General features: G+C 45.1%; 1 protein-coding gene across 1 annotated transcript in view; it reads left to right on the top strand.

Moving 5' to 3' along the window:
- The first annotated feature begins 8,094 nt into the window (after nt 1-8,094).
- The window catches only part of UTP20 (UTP20 small subunit processome component), a 94,330-nt gene continuing 74,871 nt past the window's right edge, over nt 8,095-27,553 (top strand). The window contains exons 1-13 of the mRNA XM_075011254.1: nt 8,095-8,239; nt 14,064-14,144; nt 15,830-15,896; nt 16,502-16,634; nt 17,211-17,399; nt 17,554-17,635; nt 20,025-20,162; nt 20,788-20,943; nt 22,023-22,169; nt 22,601-22,735; nt 23,851-23,928; nt 25,259-25,437; nt 27,093-27,248. Coding sequence (XP_074867355.1) covers nt 8,195-8,239; nt 14,064-14,144; nt 15,830-15,896; nt 16,502-16,634; nt 17,211-17,399; nt 17,554-17,635; nt 20,025-20,162; nt 20,788-20,943; nt 22,023-22,169; nt 22,601-22,735; nt 23,851-23,928; nt 25,259-25,437; nt 27,093-27,248 — 1,586 coding nt within the window. The 5' untranslated portion in view covers nt 8,095-8,194. The remainder of the gene's footprint in view (nt 8,240-14,063; nt 14,145-15,829; nt 15,897-16,501; nt 16,635-17,210; nt 17,400-17,553; nt 17,636-20,024; nt 20,163-20,787; nt 20,944-22,022; nt 22,170-22,600; nt 22,736-23,850; nt 23,929-25,258; nt 25,438-27,092; nt 27,249-27,553) is intronic.

Here is a 27,553-nt window from a genome sequence, read left to right as displayed (position 1 = left end):
CTCTGTCGGCAGAGCAAGTTGTGTATAGATGCAATCTGTAGACAGAGGTCATGAGAGGGTGGATTGCTGTGACTCAACCTCATCTTCTGAATATTTCTGAGATGAAAAACCTTTCATTGCTGCTGAAACCTTAGCTTCTATACACCAGCTTGATTTAAAGAGTTAAAGACTTAGCTCTGTTTAGGAAAGACACCATCAATAGAGGGATCTGCCAAGAGGAACCATAGACTCATAGAATCCTAGGGCTGGAAGGGACCTCAGGGGCTATCAAGTCCAGCCCCCTGCCCAAACCAGGATCAACCCTAACTAAATCATCCCAACCAGGACTTTGTCAAGCCGGGATTTAAAAACCTCTAGGAGTAGAGATTCCACTACCTTTCCACGTAACACATTCCAGTGCTTCACCACCTGGTGCCTGCATTGCACCTCATTCTTGGGCTGAGTGCCTTTGTAAATCTCTGTATGTCATGCACAGTAGAAATGCTAGCTCAGGGAGACAATTCTACTATTTTCATAGACTCATAGAGCTGGAAGGGACCTCAGGAGGTCATCTAGCCCAGCCCCCTGCTTCAAGCAGGATCAGCCCCCACTAATTCATCCCAGCCAGGACCTTGTCAAGCTGGGACTTAAAAACTTTGAGGGATGGAGAATCCACCACCTCTCTAGGCAACGCATTCCAATGCTTCACCACCCTCCTGGTGAAGTAGTTTTTCTTAATATCTGACCTACACCTCTCCCTCTTCAGCTTCAGACCATTACTCCTTGTTCTGCCATCTGACACCACTGAGAACAGTTTCTCACCCTCCTCTTTAGAGGTCCCCTTCAGGAAGTTGAAGGCGGCTTTTAAATCACCCCTAAGTCTTCTCTTCTGTAAACTAAACAAGCCCCAATCCCTCAGGCTATCCTCATAGGTCTTGTGCTCCAGCCCCTTAATCATTTTTGTTGCCCTCCACTGAACCTGCTTAAACACATCCACATCCTTTTTGTACTGGGGGGCCCAAAATTGGACACAATATTCCAGATGTGGCCTCACCAGTGCCAAATAGAGGGGTTGCTATTTTGTTTTTCCACAAATATTTTTGGCTGAGCACTATGGCTCTGTATTCCTGCAGGGTTTCTACCCAGGAGACAGGGCAAAGAGCCAGCTAAATGCTCAGGCGGAAACTGGCAAGAAAAATATTTTTTTATTGTCTCTAAGGGGACTCACCACTCGAGTGAAAAAAAGTCATTTGCCTTCAGGTGAAATGTTGAAACAGCTTATCAAGATAACATTCTATCAAGATAACATCCTGGACCCTGGGTAAGGTAACCTCAGATCTGTTGTAGTTTAACCACTTCACTGCTGCTTTCAGATGTGGTGGGAAGCATAGACACCAACTCTGAGGATGCTCCCCCTGTTAAACCTCCCCACCACGCCCCTGTAACCCAGCTGACCAACTCCTCCCCCTACTTCCCAGCACTTTTGAAGTGCCACAAACATCTGATTTGCAGTGTTCAAGTTCTGGGAAGGAAAGAAAGGATGGGGCACAGGGCACGCCTGAGGGAGGAGAAAGGGAAAAAGCTGAGGGGGATAGAGCAGGTGTGAGGGGCTGGGGGAAGGGGGAAGGCCTATAGCAGAAAGTCACCACCTATGATAGGAAGTGTTCTTCTGATATGACCAGAGTCCAAATAATACACTTGGGCTACGTCTACATATGCCCCAAACTTCGAAATGGCCACGCAAATGGCCATTCAGCGCTTCATTAGAATGCGGGCTGCCGCGGCACTTCGAAATTGACGCGGCTTGCCGCCGCGCGTCTCATCCAGACGGGGCTCCTTTTCGAAAGGACCCCGCCTACTTTGAAGTCCCCTTATTCCCATGAGCTCATAGGAATAAGGGGACTTCGAAGTAGCCGGAGTCCTTTCAAAAAGGAGCCCCGTCTGGACGAGACGCGCGGCAGCAAGCCGCGTCAATTTTGAAGTGACGCGGCAGCCCGCATTCTAATGAAGCGCTGAATATGCATTTCAGCGCTTCATTAGTAAACTTCGAAATGGCCATTTGCATGGCCATTTCGAAATTTGGGGCACATGTAGACACGGCCTTGGTGTATCTTTAACTTTACACACTATGAGGAGCGCCATTGCCTTCAATGGAATATCTCAGAATGTGTAAAGCTAAGCACACATTCAACTCTTTGAGGGGTTGGGGCCTACACAAATAACTTTGCATACCACTGAGTTTTGGGTGCTCAGTGTTTTTGAAACATGGGCTATTTATTTAAGGCTAAATATGGGTATTTGGGAACCTGAGTTTAATAAATGTTTTCTAAATACATTTGGCAAATCAACAGATTTTTCTCTATTATACTTGGTTTTAAAGAACTAAGGATTTTCTTACACTGAAATTATGCCTAAACTTCTGCCTAGGAACATTATCCTAACAGACACATATATTAATAAATGAAAGTCAGACTAGATGAATACTTGCCTGGCCTTAAAATCCATTTATCTATGTACAATCTACAGGTATTAATTTTTAAAAAATGCCTTTACTTCAAATAAGGCCAATCATTACATAGTGACTTGTTTTGGATTGTCCCGTCCTTTAGACTATAAACTCATTGTGAGTGGGACGATGTCTTCAGCACATACTCTGTTAGTGACCAACATGAAATAAATAATAAGACAAAGGAGCTTTTAATACGGTAGGATTCCACTTCAGGTAAGAAAGCACCAGGCCTAAGACCTGGGTGGGAAGCACTGAGAAAGGAGACAGAAGTGTAGTTGGCCCTGCAACCTGAAGCAAAGACCTAAAAGGAAAATCATTGTTGACCCACATGCCCAGGATCTGACTTGTTGCATGACAGAAGTGGGTCTGCTCTGAAATACTTCAAATATTGTGTGTGAACCTGGTAACTGAGCAGTGAAGTGTGACTGTACTGGTGTAATACTGGAAAGTTTACTGTATGATTATATTTGAATCAGAACGGTTGGGAAACAAATGGGAAGGTGAAACAGTGACTCAGAGGAATATTTCCCCCTCAGCAAACACACATTTGAACACAGAACTGTGTGAGAGCTGTTAGACCTGAGGAGACTGACCTGCCTGTCCACAAAGCCCAACAAACTGGTTTTGGACAGTGGAGCCCAAAAGTGCAAAAACTGAGAAGATAAAGGAACTCAGGCAGGATAAAAAAGACTCTATAAAGAAATGGTGACAATTGTTGGGGGCTGCTGAGGCTGTACCCAGATACTGCTGCAGTATGGGTGAGAATGTTAGGTCTGCCTGGGCCATCATCACAGATGGTAGGGCTCTACATGAGATAGACAGGCCAATAGGCAGTTGCTTTAAAATCCTGTTTTTTAAGTGCTTATTCCCATTGTCAAAATTAAACACTTGTTCAGTTTAAGAAGGCAGTTTGTTACTCTGTTTATCAGTGGTCACAGACTCCTGAAGGTAAGATCTGTGTGTCCTGAATGCAATTGGACAGGCAGTGTAAGCACGATTGAAACACAGGGTACTCCAAACCAGGGCCTGCTCTAACTGTGGGAACTGTGTGATTCCACTCCAGGTAAGATAAAGCACCAGGCCTAAGACCTGGGTGGGAAGCACTGAGAAAGGAGACAGAAGTGTAGTTGGCCCCGCAACCTGAAGCAAAGACCTAAAAGGAAAATCATTGTTGACCCACATGCCCAGGATCTGACTTATTGCCATATCTGGGGTCAGGAAGGAATTTCCCCTGGCTTAGATTGGAAGAGACATGTTTGTTTGTTTATTTTAGAAGGGGAGATTGTCTTCTTCTACCGAATGGGATAGAGTAACTAGCAGATTTAAACAAGCATAAATGATAGTCTCTGTAACTTGAGGTCTTTAAATTAGATCTGAAGAAGCAGGTCTGTCCCAGGGAAGCTCATCACTTAAATTATTTTGTTAGTCTTTAAAGTGCTACATGACTGCTTTTTTGTTTTGTGTTATAGAACATCCTGTATTCAAGATGTGTGTCCCCCCCATGGATTTACAATTAGGCAATACAATATTCTCTTATTCTTGATCCCTTTCTAAATGATTCCCAACATTCTGTTTGCTTTTTTGACTGCTGCTGCACATTGAATGGATGTTTTCAGATAATGACTTGGAGAACACTCTTTTGAATAGTAATGGCTACTCCATTATTTTATACACATATCTAGAAGTTTTCCAATATGCATTAATGGTAGTCCATCGATCCGATGATGACAAATCTGGCGTGCCCTCTGGTGACTGTATAAGCCAATTCTAGAGGTGCACATTTTGCCGCAGATGGTGCATGGGAAGTTTGCAATCTGTGGGTTGTGCATTGCTGATGTTCTGTGACGTCATTCGCGTGCCTCTTGTAGATGCCGGCAGCGGTCTTCCTCAAAGGCAAGGCAGGTATTTCTGACTGTTGCACGCCACTGTGTTCTGTCACTGGCGGCATCCTCAAGGTCCCTAGGTTTGATACTGCTGTACTGCAGATTGGCTTTGATGGTATCCTTGTAGCGTTTCCGTGGATGACCTATACACTGGATGCCCTGGGAGAGTTCACCATACAGAAGCTGGCGAGGGATTCTGTTGGCATCCATGCAGCTGACATGACCGGTCCAACGTAGTTGTGACTTCATAATTATCATTTCGATGCTTGTCATCTAGGCTCTCTCGAGGACCTCAAGATTGGGCACTTTGTCTTGCCAGCGGATCTTCATGATGTTATGGAGGCAGCGCATGTGGAATGCTTTGAGCTGCTTGATGTGACGCCTATATAGTGTCCATGTTTCACACCCGTACAAAAGAGATGAGAGAACAACAGCTCTGTACACAAACGGTTTTGTTGATATCTGGATGTTATGGTGGTTTAGAACTTTGACACGCAGACAGCCAAGTGCCTGGGTCGCTTTGGATATTCGCACGCTGATCTCATTATCCAGTGATCCATCACTGGATATGACACTACCCAGGTATTTAAAGTTCTCCACTCCTTTAAGCTGAGTGCCATCAATGGAGATACTCGGGACAGGAGCATTTGATCCAGGTGCAGGTTGATGGAGAACTTCTGTCTTTCCGAGGCTGACAGCCCAAAAAGTTGTGAGGCCTCAGCAAACTTGTTGACAATGTGCTGAAGATCATTTTCAGTGTGAGCCATAAGGGCACAGTCATCAGCTAAGAGTGCCTGAGAAAGGAGTTTCTGCACTGTCTTAGTCTTTGCATTCAGGCGACGGAGGTCAAAATGTGAACCATCATGCCGGTATTTCAAGTATATACCTCGGTCCAGATCTTTCATTGCATGGTTAAGGACGCATGCAAAGAACAGGTTAAATAAGACAGGAGCGAGAACACATCCTTGTTTCACGCCGCTGGTGATGTTGAAGGGGGCTGATGTGGCTCCCTCAGACAGTACTTCACTTGTCATGTCGTCATGGAAAAGGCATATAATCTGGACAAATCTTCTTGGGCAGCCGAGTCGTATTAGAATGGTCCAAAGGGCTTCCCTGTTGACGGTATCAAACGCCTTTGTCAGATCTATGAAGATAGCATACAGGTGCATGTTCTGTTCAATACACTTCTCTTGTATTTGTCTGACAGCAAACACCATATTGGCTGCGCTCCGGCCAGGTCAAAAACCGCATTGACTTTCAGGTAGATTTGCCTCGGAAATACTGACTATTAGGCGGTTCAAGATGATGCAGGCGATGATCTTCCCTCCAACGGAGAGGAGGGATATGTGTCTGTAATTTCCACATTCTGCTTTGCTGCCTTTATTCTTGAAAAGGGAGACAATAATAGCGTCGCGGAGGTTCTGTGGTATGTTTTCATCCTCCTAGATGCTGATGATCACGCTATGGAACGCTGCTAGTGCTGCTGGACTTGCCGCTTTATATTTATCTGCTGGTATCCCATCTTTTCCAGGAGCTTTTCCTGAACTCATCTGGCTAACAGCTTTCTTAATCTCATCTATAGTGGGCGGAAAGTCAAGATCTGTCAGGATGGGTTGTTGTGGAATTTCACTGAGGACATTATTATTCATGGTCGATGGTCTGTTAAGGAGGTTGCTAAAGTGTTCTCGCCATCTTTTGTTGATGCCCTCTTTGTCTTTGACTAGCGTTGTGTACTCTGATGAGAGCAATGGGGTAGTCCTTCGTTTAGAAGGTCCATAGATAGTCTTAATAGCACTAAAGAACATCTTTGAGTTGTGGGTCTCAGCATAGTGCTCAATTTCTTTGGCTTTGCTCTTCCACCAGCTGTCTTGTATCTGACAGAGGTCTTTCTGTGTTTTGCTCTGAAGGTGCTTGAAATGGTCCCATTTGGAGGCTGAGCAGGGGTCATTCTGCCATTCAATAAAGGCTTTTCTCTTTACTTCCAGTGCTGAACATATTTGTTCTTGGTTCTCATCGAACCAATCCTGATGTATTCTTTTCCTTGGTCCAAGCGATGTTATTGCTATGTCAGTCACTATCTGCTTGAACTGATCCCACTTTTCAGCTACACTACTGACCAGTTGACCATGGGATGTTAATTTGTCATCGAGACTCTTCTGAAAATTGTTTAAACATTGGGCATCCTTCAGTTTGGCTAAGTTAAAAGCACGTTGCACATGCTTAAGGCATTTGTGCCGAGAGGGAGCGATGTAAAGTAGAAGAGACATCCTGACTAATCTGTGATCTGTGCAGCGCTCTGCACCTCGCGTTACTCTGGTGATCAGTACGTCTCGGATGTCTTGCCTTCTGACAATGGCATAATCTATCAGATGCCACTGTTTAGACCTAGGGTGCATCCATGTCGTTTTGTATTTATCCGCTTGTCGGAACAGTGTGTTGGTGATAGTCAGGTCATTTTCAGAACAAAGGCTCAAAAGGAGTAGTCCATTGTTGTTCATTTTGCTTACACCATGTGGCCTGGTTACTCCTTTCCAGTTCTCGTTGTCAGCCCCGACTCGGGCATTGAAATCTCCAAGTAGGAGTAGTTTGAGTGTTGCAAGTGTGGCCTTGATCAGTCTGTCGAGATCTTCATAGAATTGTTCGAGTTGTCAGGGCATGTTAGAGCGGGTGCATATGCACTGATGATGGTGGCATGATGTTTGGCGTTTAGCGGGAAGCGTAGTTTCAGCAATCTTTCATTGATACCCACTGGAAGGTCTGGGAGTTCACGCATCAATGAGGTTTTTATTGCCAGGCCGACTCCATGTATTCTATCCTCTGCCTCAGTCTTACCCTTCCAGAAGAAGGTATAATCACTTCCTGGTTCACTCAAGAAACCTTTCCCAGCCAATCTTGTTTCACTTCATGCTGCTATATCAATGTTATAGCGGGCTAGTTCACAAGCAATGAGAGCTGTCCTTCTCTCAGGTCTTGCAACAACTTCTTGATCCATGAGAGTACGAACATTCCATACACCAATGGTAAGTTTTCTCAAATTTTTCTTGTGGTTTCGACCGCAAGTAGGGTTGAACTGCCAGCCGCAGCTTGCTGGCCAGTTATTGTTGTAGGGCAGGTAATTTTTAGGCCACCTTTTCTAGGCCCCTCCCTTACTAGGGTGAGCAGCGCTGTCCTAAAGAGGACTGCTCAGAAGCCTGGGATGCTGCCGGGCAACTCTGCTGCCCCAGGTACAGAGCTGGACGACCACTTGTCCACAGGCAAGTTGATGGTACTAACACCTCTTGGATAGGTGGCCAGTTTACAGGGCAGCTGTTAAAGAACTGGCAGGACCAGGTGGCTGCAAGCTAGAGGCTGATGGAGTTGGGAGCTGCCGTACCTCCACCTCGCTCACAGAGCTGCAAGGGACCTTGAGAGCTCAGCCAGTCCAGTCCCCTGCACTCAAAGCAGGGCCAATCATCATCCCAGACCGAATTTTTTTTTTCAGTCTATTTGCCCAGACCCCTCACTGGCGCCCTCCAGGACTGCCCCGAGCACCCAGGCACCAGAGCTCGGCAAGAGGGAGGCCGAACCAGAGGCTGCTGGCGCAAGACAGGGAAGTGGCAGCTCGAGCACATCTGAACTTAAGGCGAGGCGCAGAGCGCGCTGGGCAGGCAGGGCCCTGCCGGGGGGCGCGTCGCGTCGCGTCGCGGGAGAGGCGGATCGCCAGGCAGCCCCGCCCATTCCCCCGCCCCGGCCTTGGCTCGGCTGATGGCGGCGCCCAGCAGCTAGGCCCGCACGTGTGCCAGAGTCCCGGAGCCCTCCGGCTGCCGCGCCCGGATTCGGAACCATGAAGCCCAAACCCCCCTCGCACAAGGCCGAGAACACGCACCGGGTGAGTGGCGGCCACGCCCGCTCTTCCGACACGCGTGGGGGGCCCGGAGTGGGCCGAGGGGTGCAGCACGGGGCGGGTTAAGGAGCTGCTCCCCGGGGGAGGCGCCCGCTCTTCCCCCAGCAGCCGCCGCCGCCATGGCAGTCTGGGGTTGTCTCTTGTGGTGAAGCCCACGTGCGCGGCCGGGACGGGACGGGCCGGGCTCTGGCTGTGAAGCGGGTCTCCTGTAAGCGCGCTGCTGGGCGGCCTCTTCTCTCCGGCGCGTGCCCCGACCCCGCCCCATGGGCAGGAACCGCGGAGCGAGGCGCACGTCACTGGACTCGGCTGTTCACCACAGGCCGCGTTGGGCTTCTTCCTCTCCGTTCTTCCTTCCCGTCCCTACGGCCCCGGGCGCAGGCTGCGGGGAACCCAAAGCAACAGCCCTGCAGGGGTCCTCAGGCTCTCAGAGCACAGGAGAGCGAATGTAGTAGCTGCCTCCTTGGCTCTGAGTGCCTGGCTGCGCCTTCATTTGAGCACAGCTTTGCCTGCACTGGGGGAAAGCGGGTACCATTTTTCCTAGCATAGACACTATAAGGAATCTGCATATTCATCCATGTTAGGGACTTTTTTTTTTTTTTAAAGGGGCCATTGGAAATAGCTGTTCAGCTCTGCTAGCGCTAGTAAGATTGGCAGAGGTGGGAAAAGTACCCAAAAAGTCACTTACGTACACTTGCTGCGGGAGGAGGGGTTTGTACTTAAGTACAAGTCACCAGTGTCCATTGGGAAACTACTTGAGTAGAAGTATGCATGTGCACACATAAGCATTCTATCTTTATTGTATTCAAGTAGCCAGAAGGGGAAGCAGCTGCACTGTGACTCAAGTCACTTTTTGGGTAACTTTTCTGAAGGTTGCCTAGTGCAGTGGTTCCAACCAGGGATGTGTGTATCCCTGGGGGCATACGGAGCTCTTCCAGAGGGTACATTAAATCAGTATTTCTCAACCTTTTTTAATGAATAAAAATTGTATTTATTTTTGAGTTCATCTTTTTTATTTATCCTTTTTGCACAGACATATGTAGGACAGCAAATTTATTGCCTAGAGGCAATTTCTTCCAATGAACCAGTTATGATTCAGTTGTTTAAACACATCACACATCTGTACCAGACATGCAGAATCGAACTCTGCAAGATCTACCCTCAGCCTTCTAATCTGCCAGGCTAGTTTAGACATAGCCTGAGTCTAAAAAGGTTTCTTTCAGGGTTTTGGGGTGTCTGCATAATTAGAACAAATCATTGGGGTTGCAATGGTAGAACAAAATTTGTCTGACTGAAAATTGTGGGTACTGGGCACCGGGGCCATTTTTTCTGAAAAAGGGGCACTTTGTTTTAAAAAAAAAAAAAGTTGGGAAATGCTGGTCTAGTGTAGATGGCCACTGGGAGCTTTAGTTTTATAATCATGGTGACATTTTGGGGTTGCCAGCTTTGGCTGGATGAATTCCTGCAAGTTTAATTTTTAATTCCTGGAGGACTGTCATGGCAACCTATGTGTTTTGTGTGAGGGTCAGTCAGGCTGATGCTTTGAGCATCTTTGTGCTTGGGCGTCTAATGTTATCACCATTGGTGGAGCACAACTGAGGTGAGCAATTTTTTTCCAAACTTTTCTAGTGTAGAAAAACCTTATTATTTTGAAGGTGTGGCTGGAGACAACATCCTTTTGGCACACCTAAAGGGGAACTTCTACATGATTTAGTGTGGGCCCCATCTCCACAAAATCATAAGAGCTTAATATTGTTCCTTTTGTGGGGGGTAAAGATGAAAGTGGTAAAGAGGTGGCATACACGTCCCTGTCCACTCATGTTCTGAGGCTGTGTGTACACTAGGCAAAGTAAGTCAACTGCAGATATGCAATTCTAGCTACAGCAGTTACGTAGCTAGAATCGCGCTTGGATTACTTGGCTGTCCTTACTAAAGAAGGTCAACGGAAGAGTTTCTCCTGTCAACCTCCCTTACTCCTTGCCTTTCATAAGGAATACAGGGGTTGACTGCTACCCCGAAAGGTCAGTTTCACACATCTCTGCCAGACACGCAGAATCAAACCCTGCAAGATCCACCCTCAGCCTTTTAATTTGCCGGGCTAGTTTAGACATAGCCTGAGTCTAAAAAGGTTTCTTCCAGGGTTTTGGGGTGTCTACATGATTAGAATATTGTACATGCTAACATATAGAACACTCTACGTGTGCTATTAGCATATTTTTCTTTTATGGTAGTCTGCTATATGGCACGATTTGACCCCAGGAAACCTTTCGGATTCATCTTTCTGAGTTGATTTCACAAACCTTGTATTTTGTTGAGGGTTTTGCAGGAATATATAACAGCCCTTATACTCTCTTTAATGTAAATAGTCTAAAAAAGGATTTCTAAGTGATGTAACTGATGTGTAAAGAGACAATATTAACTCATTTTTTTTGTCTGAAGGTTTAATTCTTACTGTTGGTCTAAGTAAAAAGAGATATCAAAACAAAACAAAAAAAAGTTTTGCTAATAGTTTAGTTTGTTTACTTTGTGTATTTGACAACATTTCAAACAGTCATTTTCACCATTCCCCAAGTCAGTCAGTGTGTGTCCCTTGCTGGAAAAAAAGCCAAGAATACCTGTGTACAGAGTAGGATGAGAAAACCCTCAATAGAGTATTTTAGAAGGATATTTACCCCTCTACCCCCAACAGAAAAAAAAATTAAAAAAAGTTAAAGACTACTTGGTCAGAAATTATTTTAAAATAAATACAAATAGTGTCTGTTTAAAACAATGTTTAATTGAAAGATGCAAAATATCTGCTTTAATTCTTTGTTTTGGAAAGACACCTTACACTGAAATACAACTAGTCATTAGTATTTTTATAAACACAGGTAGAGGAATCATGTTTTGATAACTGAAGAAAATTATGAACATGATAATCTTTTAAAAGTTTGTGTGTTACTTATAAAATTATAGACAGTGTTACTATTAATTGGGATCATGCAAGCTAATTGGCACGTCCTCTGTTCCCCTACCTGTCCATTACCCTATCCCATCCATTGAAGACATTGGGATTCTGTGTGGACATTACTTAAGTCAGGACTGTGCTCTATGGCTGGGATGGCCAAACATACTCTTAGCCACATATGATAATCTTCAGAAATTTAAGAGCTGGGTACAGCTGTCAGGACTCGGGGTGTTTGCCCCACAGCAGGGTTGTGGGGCTACAGCAGGGTTTCCCAAACTGGTGGGTGTGCAGAACTTCGGGGGGGGCATGAGGCAACCCGACCCCCCCCATTATTTCCTCCCACCCAAAGGAAGAGCCGGCCTTTGCTTCCAGCTCTCAGGCCTTGCCATTTTATGTGGGTGACCTGGCACAGCCGCTGTAAAAAGCAGGCAGCTGGCAAAGACCCACATGGAGCTAGCTGCCTCCTGCAAAGGTGAGTGAGTGTGGGAGGAGGATGGGCTCAGACGGGGGGCTGGTGGTACCTGGGTTGTGGGAAGGAATGGGCTTGGGTGGGTGGCTTGCCAGGCTTGTGGGGCTCAAGCGGACGGCTGGCTTGTGGGACTTGTTGAGGCTTGGGCAGCTGGCCCTAGCATTGGAGGGCTAAAGCAGTTCAGGCTGGCAGCTGGCCGGGGCTCAGGTGACTCAGGCTTGTGGGAGGGCAGCCGGCCCAGGCATTGTAGGGCTTGGGTGGTTCGGGCTGGTGGCTGGCCCTGGCAGCATGGAGCTCAGGCAGCTGGCCTGCAGCTGGGGCGGGTGGCTCATCCTGGCAGCGTGAGGCTTGGTTGGCCAGTGGGCTGGCAGCTGGCCCCGGTGGCACAGAGCTTGGGCAGGTGGCTCTGGCAGCACAGGTTGGCAGCACAGGTCTCAGGAGGGCTCTGGAATGAGCAGCTCTGGCGACTGGCACAGGGCATCTGCAAGGGGCCAAGAAAAACTATTTGTGCTTATTTTTTATTTTAATTAACATTTTTATATCAAATGTTTGTGTTTATTTTAAATTACAAATTAAATTTTTTAGAAGGGGGGGGTTGGATGATGTTAAAGAAAAGGTGGGCGGGCAGAAGGGTGTCTCAGAAATCAAAGGGGATAGTTCAGTGGTTTGAGCATTGGCCTGGTAAACCTGGAGTTGTGAGTTCAATCCTTGAGGAGGCCATTTAGGGATTGGGGCAAATAGATGCCAGGGATGGTGCTTGGTCCTGTCAAGAGAGCAGGGAACTGGACTAGATGACCTCCTGAGGTCCCTTCTAGCTCTAAGAGATGTGTATCTTCAACTATATCTATATCTATATCTATATATATATTAAAGGCAGGGGGTGATGCTGAAAATTTGGGAACTACTGGGCTACAGGCTTCTATGCTCCAATAGATGACTGCTGGGGTTTGGGCCTTCAGTGATGGCAAGGATGAAGCCTGCTGATGCACTTAGATTTCCTACTCTCTTCTCTCCTCCCCTGCTGGGCAGATGCCCCTAACACCTGCTGTAGCCCAAGCTCCTTTCCCCCTGATCTGGTAGGTGGAGAAGGTGGAAAGATGTGGGCCTTGTGAACTGCACTTTAACTGTAAAGGAGCAGCATGCAGCTCCAGAGCTGTGGCTTGGCCCTGTTGCCCTATGGTACTTAGGTGTTAGAAGAGCCGAGTACGGAAAACTATACTCGTTTAAAAAAAATCTAATGTTTACTTTCCTTCCCACCCTCCATTTATCCTCTTAGCTTGCTGAAGTGTGCGCTAACCCACTTAGAAAATGAAACAGTTGTCTGCTTTGGGGCTTTGTTTTTGTTCTCCTGCATTAACAGGTGCTGCAGAGTTTGGCTATAAACACCTCAGGCAAATATTTCTGTCCACTCTCCCAGTTAAATAAATAAAAAGACTGATTTCATTGACATAAAACCAGACTCTGTCTTTTTCTGTGTTTGTGTATATATACATAACAGGTTTATTTACGTAAACTGGATTTTTAGCTTATTTCTATTTGACAATTTCCCCTGAAAGCAGTGTCTTCAGTCTCTCTCTCTCTCTCACATACACCCCCCCCCACACACATACACTTTCTCTCTCTCTCTCTGTTCTGCAGCTGCTGTATAGTTACCAGTTCTGAGCGTAGCTTGATTCCGTGGCTTGAGTTTGCAGCTTGTGGCTGCTAACTGGCAAGGAAAGCCGGGCACGAAGAAGGGCTGGGTCTCTGTTGGGCGCGCACCAGTGCTCTTCAATGTTATAAGCAGAGCGTCACCCAAAGGTCTTCCCATCTCACCCCTTCTTTTTATAGGCTTCAACTTAGATTGAAGCCTGTGGGTCCTGCTGTGTCATGCTGCCTCAGTGTTTCGACATGACCTTCCTCTTCTCCTTAATGAGACTTTGTTCTTTTCTCTTCAGGGGGGATCTTTTTCTCACCTTCAGGGTTTTGTCTGCACTGTTCAGCCACTGAGGGAGAACTGGTGTTTGATCATCAGGACAGGCTGGTGTTGAGGCTCAATCCCATCACACATACCCCATTCAGAAATCTATACAATTCATACCCCATTGACACATCTCATACAGTAAAGTTTTAGTTTCACCAGAGCCTTATAAAATGGAGTATCTTATCAAAATGGAACCTTAGTTACAATATGGAGTCAGGTTTTGGTTTACAAGGGTACATATTACAATATAATTTGAATTACAAATATAAATTACAAATATAAATAAATAATATTCTGAATGCGTCTACCCAGGTTTTATAGGACTATTACAAACAGTTTCATTTTTGTGCGTGTCACTGGAACTAATTTAAAAGGGGCAATTCTAACATAAACAGAGCAAAGGAAACATTTAACTTTTGTTCTTGTTTTACAGTTTCTCACCTTCTCTGAGCGCTTAGGCAATGTTAATATTGATATTATTCATCGGATTGACAGGACGGGGAGCTATGCTGAGGTGAGAAGAATATAATAATTTGGCAATTTTATAATAAAATTGAGGATCTCAGAGCACTTCAGAAATGAATATTTCCCGAGGTTCAGATTTTCTCAAGATATGTAGGCATTGCTCCGTATAGACAACTAAGCCCCATTTTCAGAAGAGACTTAAGCATTTAGGAACTTTTGCAAGTCCATGGCCGTGTCTACACTAGCCCCAAACTTCGAAATGGCCATTTCGAAGTTTGCTAATGAAGCGCTGAAATACATATTCAGCGCCTCATTAGCATGCGGGCAGCCGCAGCACTTCGAAATTGACGCGGCTCATTCAGACGGGGCTCCTTTTCGAAAGGACCTCTCCTACTTTGAAGTCCCCTTATTCCTATGAGCAGATAGGAATAAGGGGACTTCAAAGTAGGCAGGGTCCTTTCGAAAAGGAGCCCCGTCTGGATGAGCTGTGCGGCAGCGAGCCGCGTCAATTTCGAAGTGCTGCGGCCGCCCACATGCTAATGAGGCACGGAATATGTATTTCAGCGCTTCATTAGTAAACTTCAAAATGGTCATTTGCATGGCCATTTCGAAGTTCGGGGCTAGTGTAGACATAGCCCATGTTTCATACACTCATCCTTCGCTGTACGAGCACAATTGGTTCCTAACTTTTTGCTCGTAGGGGAAAACTCGTAAGAGGGACACTAAATTCCCATTAAGATATGTGTAACAGTCTCTGATTAGTCCCAAGTGCTCAGAGTGGCAGCAGATGGCACTGCTTTTGAAAGGCAAGTGAGCCTGGGGTTGTGGTGGTTTAAAGGCTGGGGGCAATTTGGGGACATTAGTAGGAGGGAGGGTTAAAAGTTGGTGGCGGGTTGGCGTGGGTGGGGTGGGGTGGGGGAGCAGGTTTCAAGCTGCTGCAGGTTGGGTCTGTGAGGCTGGCCGGGCGGGGGTTAAGTCTGCAACAGTTTTGGTCTGAGAGGCCGGCAAGGTTAGGCTGCAGCGTTTTGGGTGCGTGGGGGCTGGTGGGGGGTTTAAGTTGCAGTGGTTCAGGAATGCGGGGGTTTAGGCTTCAGTGGTTTGTGTGCGTGGGGGTCGGTGGGGGGTTGCAGCATGTTGGGTCTGCGGGGCCTGTGGGGGGGTCAAGCTGCGACAGGTTGGAGCCGTTGGGAAGGGCTAAGTCTCGTATTAGCAGGGAGAGTTCACTTGTCCAATGAAAAAAAGTCAGTAAATGTGTCCCTCATAAATAAAGTACTCGTTTAACAAGGGATGAGTGTATTTGTATGTTGGGGAACAAAAAGTAATGGATCAAGTAAAGTCCAAATCCTGTAAAGATGTATGCACAATGGATAACCCCATTGATATTAATGGGATGAACTCACCGTGCTTACCTGTAAGCACTTACAGGGATTTAATAAATATGCTGTGAAATAGCAGCAAAATCTTGAAGTCTATTCTGTGCACATCAATAGCATTACTTTTACAGTCTCTTGTAATAAAACGCTGTGGAGCTTATTGGCCTGTGCATTATCTGGCCATGTATTTTAAACGTTAAATATGCTTTGGCAATTGATGATATTTTGAAGCCAGGTCATCAGCACTTCTTTAGAAATATCTCAGATGCTTGAGACATTTGATCGGGCTTAATCTATTGAGCCTTCTGTGCAGTTTTTATTTGGGGCTATTTAGCTAATTCATGATCTTGGTTTCTGGCAGGAGGTTGAAACCTACTTTTATGGAGGGCTGCAGAAATGGAGAGACCTGAACCTCACAGAGCACTCTGGTATCTCTTCATAGTAAATTGTTTATAATTCATTCACACTGTAATGGGGCTGCTGTGGCTGTGTCTCGATCCACAGAGTCATTCACACACCCTGGATTCAGTTATTGCTGTTGCAGTTGACTTACAAGCAAGTTCCCACTACCATGTCACCTTACGTGTACCCCTCCACCAGCTAAGGGGAGCTGTCTGTTTGCTTCTTTCCCCTGAGGCTTTTATGCAGGCCCAGGCTAATATGGTAGCAGCTGTCCCCACAACCCCAATTAGGCCAGGTTCTCTCCTGCTTGCTCTAATTTGCTCTTCTAATGAGAAGCAGGCATGGCCAAGGGCTGGATCTGCAGCCCTTTTCCCAGCGCCCTATCACAGGCACTTGTTGCGTGATGACATCATGCTTTACAAGGTGGAATTTGTTTACCTAGAATATCTGTTGTTTAACACGTGGGAATTAGGGTCCTGATTCAGAGCTCACTGGTATCACTAGGAGTCTCTCCATCAATGCCAGTAGGTTTTGGATGGGTCTGTAGAGGAATCGTTTTTCTCTTTAAGGTTTTTTATGTTTACCACTAACTAGGGGACAGTTCTTAAGTGTTCCTTTGTATTCTGCCCAGTGAAATTCTACAAAGAAGTGGCCAGCAAATGCCAGTCATTCAACCAGCTGGTATATTATCAGGGTGCCATAGTGCAGAGCTTGAAGACTCATTTGCAAGTGAAAAACAGTCTTGCGTATCAGCCCCTTTTGGAGTAAGTACACACTGTAAAATAAATTCACTGTCTTTGTGTCAGAAAGAAAAGTGTGTAAATCACATCCAAAATGTGGTGTACGTGTCCTTGTTATCATTGAGAGAGAAATTGCACTGTGCACATTAGTGAGAGAGAGAGAGAGACATACCAGTGATATTTCTGTGTCTCTTATAATGGCATTCTAAGATTTACTTTCAAAAATATTCCTAGGCTATAACTAAATGCACGTCTGCAGTAACTCAAGAAGCATGCTAGTGTGAGTGCATATTATGTCACTGGCATCTTCATGGCTGCTCTTGGGTTTGAGTCTCTTTCTTACAGCCACCTAAACGTAAAATTCTTTGAGGTTGGCTGGTTGGTTGGTTTTCAGTTCAACTCCCCCACCCTGCCTTTCATTCAAGGTAATTTGTGTGGTGTTCCCATAAGAGACAGGGACAATTGTTCTTCCAAAGAATCTGCATACTGTACACCTGCTAGAGCCTTGTGAATTTGCAGTATACTTGCACACACAGGCAGTGAGCTGTAGCTTATGTAGCGTTTTACACATGCTAACACTGACTTTCATTTGAAATCTAGCCTAGTGGTACAACTGGCTAGAGATCTCCAGACAGACTTCTACCCTCACTTTCAAGACTTTTTTCTGGCCATCACCATGTTGTTGGATACCCAGGACACAGAGCTGTTAGAATGGGCATTTACTGCTCTTTCCTACCTTTACAAATACCTGTGGAGACTGATGGTGAAGGATATGACCAATATATATAGGTAAGTTTCACTGGTTTACTGTCACTAGATTAATTTTGATGCAGATGTCTCTCTGACTCTTTAGAATTAATTGTCTGTTTAACAGATAGTTATTGTTGAGTTCTCCCTGGCTGAGTGTGAGTTAAATGGTTTTAATTGCCTGTTGTCTTTGTAGTTTATACAGCACCTTGTTGGCACACAACAAATCACACATCAGAAACTTTGCTGCAGAAAGCTTCACCTTTCTAATGAGGAAGGTAGGTGATGGGTTACTAACATGACTAACTGTTTGGCACAGCGGCCTTTGGCTTCAAGCTAACCAATGCTGAGCAAAGCTGTAACGCAGTGAGCGTGGGTGACCCCTGAAGAACAAAAGGGCTAAGAAGCCACGAGCTAGCATTCTTCTCATTTGAGGGGTTTGTTTTGTTTTATTCAGTGACAAAAGTCTTCATTTATAGCTAACATAGCGGGAACTGAACGTGTCCACCTCCTCACAGGAGCAGGCCCTGACTGTATATATGGTGGTTGATTTTTTTTTTTTTAAAGAAACGTGTATCTGAAATGCTCATGGTCACCTTTCCAGCATTTGCATAGAATCCCTGATAAGGAGAGAGGATCTCTGGTGGGTGTGGTAGGATAGGGCCCAAAGATTTTTGTATGTCGTGTTGATGAAAAATGATGGCTTTTTCAAAAATGATGGCTTGTGACTTTTTGCTGCAGTATTTACAGATTCCATGAATCTTCATCTGAGCACAGAAAATCTGCGTATATAATTTTTCTAGCTAAGTTAACATTAGACTGCCATCATTTTGGTGAGTAGGGAATAGATTTGTAGTCATTTGGTGTTGACTAAGCCAATATCTGCAAAAGCCAGGGTTCTCTAAAGTGACTGGTGAATTTGGTTATCTTGAATTTTGGATGCCCAACTTGAGACACCTTAACGGAGCCTGATTTTGCAGAAAGACCTGATCCCTCATCCCTAAAATTCAGCCCCTTTTAAGGAGCCATATTTTGGACAACCAAAACTGAGGATTTTGAAAATCTTGTGCAGAAATTCAAGCAATGTTCGGTGTGTCTGCAGCATCAAGCTGATACTTCATTACTGAATTCTGACTTACAACGATCCAGTCCTTTTCTTAGAACCAAGCATAGTCCTTAGTGCTGCAGTGTTCAGTACATTCGCCACTCACCACATAGGGTGGGTAGGACACTGCATTGTGGCGAATGCCCGCGTACCTAACTCATAAGAAATAATAATTCTTTGAATTTGTCACATGTGCTCAAGACAATTAGCAGAGGTGCAGCCAACTCTTACATGCTGCCGCACATACCTGTGTGCGTTTGCAGGCACTGACGCACGCTCTTACATTTCCCCAGCCCAGACGCCGCCTGATTCATCCCTGCGCTCACCTAGGCAAGGCAGCCTGGCAGCCAGTGGGGAAACCCTGTGGGCACTGACACTGCCCTCACTGAAGGGGAGCACTTTAGGGCCTGGCAAGGAGGGGGGTTTGATATTACACCCTCTAACACATGCTGGCAGCACCGCTGTCTGTGCACTACTCACAGGGAACAGCAGGAGCTGCATCATTCCCAGCTGCGCCGGGGGTGGTCGTTACAGGCTATGGGTGGTTCAAAGCCTTTCCATTGTTAGCCTTTCTGTGCTGCAATGAGTTGTGTTGCCGTACTTGTGTCTGATATTATTACATCATCTCAGTGTTGTGTGGATGCAAAGGCCAGAAAGTATTTATTTTTCTAATATTATTTAATGAAGTTTTCTATAATATAATGGTGGCAAATATGGAAAGAAGTGTGGCCAGCTTTGAATTCCTATTGGACATGGCTGCCTTAGTGTTACAGTGACTAATTTACTACCACTTACCCAATATGACATCTCATTATGATCTCAATTCAGCGAAATATTTGTCAGGTTCTAAACATTAAGCATGTGAGTAATCCTGTCCTTGTTCATCAAATCTCTAGCATACACTTAAATCCCATTGACTTGAATGGACGTTGTTAATGGAAATACAGTAAACCCTCAATTTTAACATACTAGTGGGGGCAGGGGTGTCCGTTAAACCCGGACGCTTGTTAAATCAGAGGATTTACTGTGACCTGCCCCCGCCAGGCTCCCCCAGCTCCTTCCCCCCACAAAAACTGCCTACTACTCACTGCCCCAGGAGGAGCTGCCAGAGCCCACCGCTGCTGCTGGTGGCCCCGCAGTTTGGGAAAGGTCCTGCTGCACATGGCACACAACGCCTGGTGGCCCTGCTGCGCACAGCAGCAAAAGCCTGGTGGGAGGAGAATGTGGCTGTGCAACAGTAAGTCCATTGGCGGGGAAGGTGGGGGGGAATTTCGCATTTTACAGGCCCCAGTTAAGCAGACTTCAGGGTCCGTTGTTCCCAAAGCCTGCTAAATTGAGGTCCGTAAAAATCAAGGGTTTACCATACACAGAGCGACAGCAGCTGAGGATCTGTCCCTTCCTCTCCTTTCAATTTACGTTATGTAATTCTAGAGATAATGAGTCTGAGTTGGAGAGTGGTGTACAGGAGTAAGATGGTACTGTCAGGAGTCATGAAATTATCTCTTTCCATTTGACGGGTTTGATTAAGGTGATTTTTTTTCTCTCTGGCTTTTGTTTTGTAGGTTTCTGATAAAAATGCACTCTTCAATTTAATGTTTCTTGACTTGGGCGAGCACCCAGAAAAAGTAGAAGGTGTGGGACAATTACTCTTTGAGATGTGCAAGGGAGTCAGGAGCATGTTTCATTCCTGTGCGGAACAGGTAAACAACCTAAGCATGCAAGCCAAGTGGAAAGTGACAAAATTTTAAAGGTCCTGATACAGGACATCACAAACCTGATCTTATACATCTTTAAAGCAATGCATCTTTCTGTTTGCTTCAGTGGATTTTAGGAGTAAATTGTGCTGTTTATTATAATGTAATACATGTAATGATATCCCTTTAAAGATGGCTTTTCAGATTTTTGCTTTTAGCCGATCCTGGGCAGTATTTATTGTTTTGAAATGATTTTTTTTTGGATGATGTGCATTTGTGTGCATCGATTTAGAAGTTGTAAAACCATTTTGGGTTTAAATACAGTAGAAACATTATTATCCAGCACCCCAGGGAGCTGGGGGTTTTGGATATTGGAGTGGGGCCAATGCCACCAGCCCTGCTCTTATGGCCCCAGCTGGGAGGCCAACAGTGGAGCAGATGCCTGGCATCTTTTACTGTATTTACTATTGAGTGGGAAAAAAACCCCAAGTTTTATAGAGGATCCAAATCCCCCATAATATTTTTAAAAATCATGTTATCAATTAAAAAAATATGCTAAAGCTAAAGGATTTTAGAATTTTTTGATCTCTTTCCTAAGCATGAAGACACAACTGGCGTTTTCTTTCCTCAGGCTATAAAGTCAATTCTGCTAAAACTGGGACCAGTTACAGAGAAGGAAGCTAAACTCCCATGGGCTATTATTGGGGAAGCTTTCAAACATATGGTAAAATCGGCTGCAGTGCATATCCACAAGGAGCATTTTGAGGTTCTTTTCAAGTGTCTGGAGGTAAGTTTTCTTTGTTAAGAAGCTGGAAAAAAAGATGATCACAGAATCATAGGGCTGGAAGGGACCTCAGCAGGTCATCTAGTCCAGCCCCCTGCTTCAAGCAGGATCAACCCCCACTATGTCATTCCAGCCAGGACTTGTCAAGCTGGGACTTTAAAACTTTGAGGGATGGAGAATCCACCACCTCTCTAGGCAACACATTCCAGTGCTTCACCACCCTCCTGGTGAAGTAGTTTTTCCTAATATCTAATCTACATCTCTCCCTCTTTAACTTCAGACCATAGATTTGATCTCCCCAAGTATAACATTTTGTGCAGGTGAAAGGAAGGGTGTGTGGTGTGGGTGGTGCAGAGGGAACATTAAAATAAATGATGGCTAAGGAAAGAAGCCTCTCCCCTCAGCTGTGAGGGCAGTGAGCCCAATGGTTACTGAACTAAGACAGTTATTCTGTGTTGTATGGCGTGGGATTTGGGAAAGGTAACAGCTGCTTCCCTGCCATGGTTTTAGCAGCCACTCAAAGTCCTTCCTATCCTATCTTACCAGCTCAATCAGCATAGTAGCATTTCTTCACCTTCCCCATTTAGGAGTTGTTTTACATAATTAGTTTTTTTGCATTCCCTGGACCAGAATCTGATTTCTCATTCGTATACAACAAGGGCGAAGTCATGGCCCAATTGAAATCAAGAGCAAAACTCCCACTGAATTCAGTACGGCCATAATTTTGCCACAGGAATCAGTGAAGTTATGATTAGTTGTGGTCAGAATCTGGCTCCAAGCATTCACCTGTAGCTAATCACAAGGTATTTGTTTCTTCTGTCTTTTTGCTATGCCATCTATACGTTTTCTGGGAAGGAGCACTTCACCTAATGAGATACGTTTTTTCCATCCATGAGATGTGAGATGTTAATTATTGGAATTGTTCTGCTATATTTTTCCTTTCCCAGAAAGGTTAATTTGTTGGTTCAGAATAAGAAAGCTAGCAATAGTTTGTCGGTGCAGTGGAACATGCAATTACCAGAATTGCTTCATGTCAGTGTTATCCAGGACAAGATCTGATTAGTCATGTGAAACTCTTGCAGGAATCAGTCTTAGAATTGCAGGAGAAAATAACCGAAGCCAACTGCTGTGAAAGCTCAGAACAGATTGAAAGGATATTGCAAGTGTATTTGATCCTAGCAGAACATACAAGTGGGTCCAAAATCTCTCAACCCGAAGCAGTTTGTAAGGTGGGTCAGCCCATCCTTTTGGTAACTGTGCACGGAGGGGGGTGGTGAGAAACGAGAGCAGCTGAAGCATGCTCACCTGCTCCCGCAGTGTTGTGGGTGTGCCGAGGTTCAGGCCCTAGGTTGGGGCAAAGTCGGTTGGGCAACCTTTGGGAGACATCCCTGAAAAATCCATGGGAATTCCTCTGTGTAACTTAATGCTGACCATCTCACTGTGGCCTTATGGGTGTCCGTCTCTGAATGAATCCTCCACTGAGAGCAAGGGAGGGAGCAGGGGAAGAAGTGGTCATGAACAGCTGCTGCAGGGACGGCAGCAATCAGAGCCAGCTGTGGAAGAGCATGTTCACAGAAGTCCTCGCCCCCTGTGGCACTACTGTGGGGAGACACCGTCTTGCAGTGTGTGTGTGAGATATTGTCCTTTTCTCTTTCTGTAGACATTAGCAAAAATGTTACAGACCCCTCATCTCTCACTCCCTTGCTGTACAACGCTGCTCAGAGTGGTATCTGTCTTACTGCTTGCCAAGAATATTCTCCTACCAGATGCTGTGACCAAGGAAGCCATTGAGAAGGTAACAGTGCATGTGTCTACAGAAGAATGACAGACTGCTCTCTGAATGATCTGATTACCACACCAGGGGCTACTCTCACCCATTTTGCACAAATGTGGTACAAGCCACTCCCAGCCTTAATCAATGCACATGGCCTGCACAGGGACTGATCCAAAGCCTGAATCTGTTGTTGTTTGTTTGTACAACAGTAGTGCCTACAGGCACCAGCTGAGATTGAAGTCCTGTTATGCCAGACCCTGTTGTGAGCAACAGTCCCTGTCTAAGTAGAAAAGGAAACAGGTGAAGTGATTTGCTTGAGTTTGTACAGCAGGTTGGTGGTAAGGCTGGAATTAGAGCCTAGGTCCCCTGACTCCCAGTCTGGTGTGGTGACCTGTCCCCTAAACTGTGCTGTCTTTTTTGACCTCAGTGACTTTTTTATCAGGCCCTTTAGCAACCATGGCAATATTTTCTAAAGCAAGTCAGAGGTATATTTGAACACTCTTGCTGCCACCACTCGACCCAAACACAGTGCTGCTTTGCTAGGGTTGGCTTATTTTTAATCTGTTTTGTTGGTGGAAGCATACATGAGGTTTCAGTATCTAAGCTGGACATTTGGGTTCGAATGAGCTACCGTGCACATAATGCAATTACTACGAGCAACTAGTTGTGCAGTAGGAAAAATAGCTTTGTAGCACTAAACAAAGCAATGGTGATACATCTCTTGGATTTCTTGAATAGGATGAAACCCAAAAAGGCTTTAACAGAAATGAAATAAGGGTGGAGTTTTTCAGTGCGTCCAGTTTTTGATGTTTGTTGGTTTCTGGCTTAGTAGGATTATTTCTCTACCTATCTACAGTGGCAACTGTGCCAAGTTCTTCCCATAAGACCTGATCCTGCCTCCTGTGCGTGAATAATCTCATGAAATTCAGTGGGGCTACTCATGCTCATTGGAGTTACTTATGTGTGTAAGTGATGGCAGGATCAGGAAGGGGTAGATATTTATATGTAACTCCTTTCAGCACTAAGAAACACTGTACACTAGGGGAACATAGGCCATACTTCTTGAGTCCCTTCATGAACAAATTAAGCACTGGTTGCTTGTATGCCTCTTCTAACCCTTCATTTGCATTTGACAGGTATTTGGAAGTGGGTTTGAAAGAAGCCTCCTTTTGGATTTCTCCAAAACAGTATTTTCAATGAATCAGTTTGAGCGGGTAGGTGAAGTTTTCGTTCATTTGTTTATTTTGTAGCCAGATGAGCAAAGAAGGGGTTGTGATTCTGGGTGGGGAAAATAAGTCTGCTGTAGAGTTGTTTTGCCTGCAGAACATAGAAACACTATTCCACTTGGCTAAGTCACAGTATTTATGTTTTCTTGAGATAGGTCACTTTTATTTGATGTATATTTGAACTATCCATCTCTTCTGTTACTTTGATGTGACTGATGGGAGTGAATGAGGGTGTGAGTCACTATCAGAAGAAAGAAAATGCAAAAATATGTCTTTTCTTTATAGTTTCCTAGACTTTCAGAGCCGGATGGGATTGCTGTAATTAGCAAATTTGAATGCCCACATAACACAAGTTGGGATACCTGCTGGGTTAGTGAAGGTGCAGGAAGGATGTGGGACAGCAGTCAAGGCGACGGCAGGCTCTAGTCAGGACTGTATGGCTTTGCATTTGAGAGGAGCTGAAAGTCCATTGTGGCTGCACATTTTCAATCCCTACGTCAAACGTGCATTTTATTGATGAAATTTGTGACTCTTTCATATCTAATTGGTTATTGGGGGAGGTTTCTAAATGGAGGTATTAGTAATCTGGGGATGTCAGGTATCTTTCACCTCTTTTCCAGATCCTTTTTACATACAAGGAAATGGAAAAATTGCAAGGAGTGTAGAGAGGAGCTCCTGGTTTAAGGCAATCCCCCCTTTTCAACATAAGAGACAGTAAATGAGAAGATAAAATAGGGTTCCTATTATGACAAGTTGTAGAGCCCTCCCGAAAGCTGCCAGCTAGTTTCCCTAGCTGAGGTCTGGTCTCTGTTGCCATGAGTAAGGAACAGAAGCTGTGACAGGCAGCAGATCTTTGTGTTCATGGAGAGAAAGTAGGGAAAGGGAATGTGTGCAAGGCTGTGGGGTTGGGATTTGTCTGGAGGGGGTGGGGAGTATCAAAGGCTGAGATGGAGAACTGGGGATGTCTAGCGGGCAGGGCTTGATCATGGTGGCCCGGGGCTCTGAGGAGGGGCATGTTGTTGAGGGGAGCATGGTTCATTGCAAGGCATTGGGGGCTGAACTTGGAGTTGCTGAGCTGTGCGGGGAGGCTGGAGTTGGGATAGGCCAGTGTCTTTGCATCATATCAAGGGTTCCCTGGTATTGGTGCCTCGGTGTCTTGGTGACCTGACACATCAGTGCTAGAGGAGACCTTGGTACTGTGACAACTCATCCCAAAGAGCTTAGCTTCTCTGGCACCAGTGTCTCATATTACAGTTTGCATGGTCAGAATTGAAGAGGCTCATTTAATCTAGTTTTGTTTTGTTTTGTTTCCTTTCAGCATTTTCTTCCATGCTTTCTAGAATACATTGAGGACTGCTTCTCTGGAGAAGACGCTCTAGCTAAAGATGAGGCCATGGCAATTTTGGCAAAACTCATTCTGGAGAAAGCAGAACCTCCCACTGTTGGCTCAATGGCTTTTGAAAAGTATCCCCTTGTTTTTACAGAACCACCAGTAGGGTAAGTCTCCTCATGCTGCACAGACACTGTTACGTGGGAGCTCTCGTTACAAACGTAGTGTTGCTAAACAGAAGGGTGTTAGTCCTGCCAATTCACCTAGTCTTCATCCTTTTATTGAGGACTTGAAATAATCTGCAGAGTTGGGCATTTAAATACTTACTACATTTCTGACACGTAGATGTGTGATTATTTTGTTCCATTTAGGATTTTGTCTCACTTCAGAAAAAGGTAGAAATACGTTGTCTTCCTAGTATTCTTTGCTTCAGACACCGGGAGCAAGAGAATAGGCAGAGACAAATCAAATTGTATGTTTGTTTGTAAATCTTCCCCCAGTCTGACTTTCATATGTTCCTTAGTCTTTTGAACTTTAAGCTCTTTGGGCATCGGGACTACATCTTCTTTAACATTTTATTTAGCACAGGAAGTCCCAAATCCTGATTTGGATGTCTGGTGGCACTATAATATAAATATCCAAAAATGATTATGAAGCACCTGTAGCCACAGTCACAATAAATATTCTCCTGGGATGAATTCTATGCGCTCCTATGGTCTATTCTTCTTTTGTTACCATTTAGGTGGTATGTAAGTATTAGTAGGATTCTCCCATTCTGGAGCTATTTTTGTACAGTTCATCATTTCTCATAATACATTCTGCCAGGGAGTGCTGATTTTTTTACCTGTGATGGAGAAATTAGTCCCCCTTATCAACTCCAGTCTTATTTCACTGAAATTTCATAAAAACATATTCTCTGCAGTTCCAGTGTGCTCTTTCTCCTTTGGCCCTTGTGATCAGTAAGCAGCTATGAGTATGCTCCCCTGCATGGGCTACCCATACTTCATCTGACCATAGAGTGGGTAAGAGGAGTACACCACCCACGAGGTCACAACACTACTTCCTTGTCTGGTGCAGAGTGGTGGGAAGTGGGAGGAACCAAGGGTCACTGCCCTCCCCATCCCAATGCACTAACAGTGGAGCTGAGCCTGCAAATGAGGGTAGTAGTTTACACCTGAAAGCAGACTGCTGCAGTCACTTCCCTTGAGTGAGCAAGGAGCGGTTACTCGGTTCAGTCCCAGCTCTCCATGTGGGATAGTACAGCTACCTACTGCTGTTTAAACAGGGCAACTGGTAGGGCCCTTAGGTATCAAAAGGAGGACTTTTCTTAACGTCATCTTGGGAGTTGGAGGGATTTGTAATCTATGGCAAACGTAAAAGCAGTGGTCTTGGAGGGCAGCTGGTTTGTTTTTGAGGAACAGAATCAGATTGCTTGGGAAACATTTGCTGCAAGGCTGGTCAGACAGCCATGTTGGAAATGTGGAGCAATCCCTTTAACACACACAGCAGTATCAAAAAAGACACCATTCTTTTATGCTTGAAAATCAATGGACTAATCATGTTTTTACAACACAGGCGCAAGCCCCAAATTCTGCTGGAATTCTGAATACTGACGTGACCTTTTATGGATCATTTCCTGCTTTCCATTTTAGATATGACTGTGTGATTCTTTGCACCATAAAGATCCCATTAAAATGTGTACTGTCCAAGTCAGTGTGAAGCTTAGCCTTTTCTTAGCAGGGGCTGCTGTAATTTTAAATGCCATAGAAAGGTTCAGCTGCTGTTTTTAAAGGTTACTGATTAAGCTTGATTTTATTTTTAGATCCAATACAAGACAGCAGATGAGTAAGAGAAAAGGAGAAAGGAAGCAAATGCCAGTGTTGGATCATATTCTATCTCTAATACACTTACCAGAAAATGAAGAGGTTACTGATCTTTCACAGCCCTGGGCTGCCCTTGTTGTACTTCCTCATATTAGGTGAAGGTGTTAACGCTTTTGTTTTCTTGTATCTGATGATAATGCTACTTAGTGCATGCCTGAAGTTTTTCACATATAGAGCTCAAAGTGCTTGGCAAAGGAGAGGGAAAGTATTGTTACTCTCATTATATGGATAGGGAAACAGAGGCACAGAGTCATACTGTGACTTGCCCATGGTTTTCTGGCAGGTCTGTAGCGGATCTGGTTACGAACGCCAGATTGCTTTCCTTCCTGTTCGGAAGGTCATGTTGGCTGGCATTAAATGGAGGCTTTAGGGTGGTGGGTCAGTCCCTAAGGAGAAGAGC

The sequence above is a fragment of the Carettochelys insculpta genome, chromosome 1, assembly GCF_033958435.1.
Source record: "Carettochelys insculpta isolate YL-2023 chromosome 1, ASM3395843v1, whole genome shotgun sequence".
NCBI lineage: Eukaryota > Metazoa > Chordata > Testudines > Carettochelyidae > Carettochelys > Carettochelys insculpta.
The sequence above is the reverse complement of the archived record's forward strand: the minus strand, read 5'-3'. Positions and strand labels throughout refer to the sequence as shown.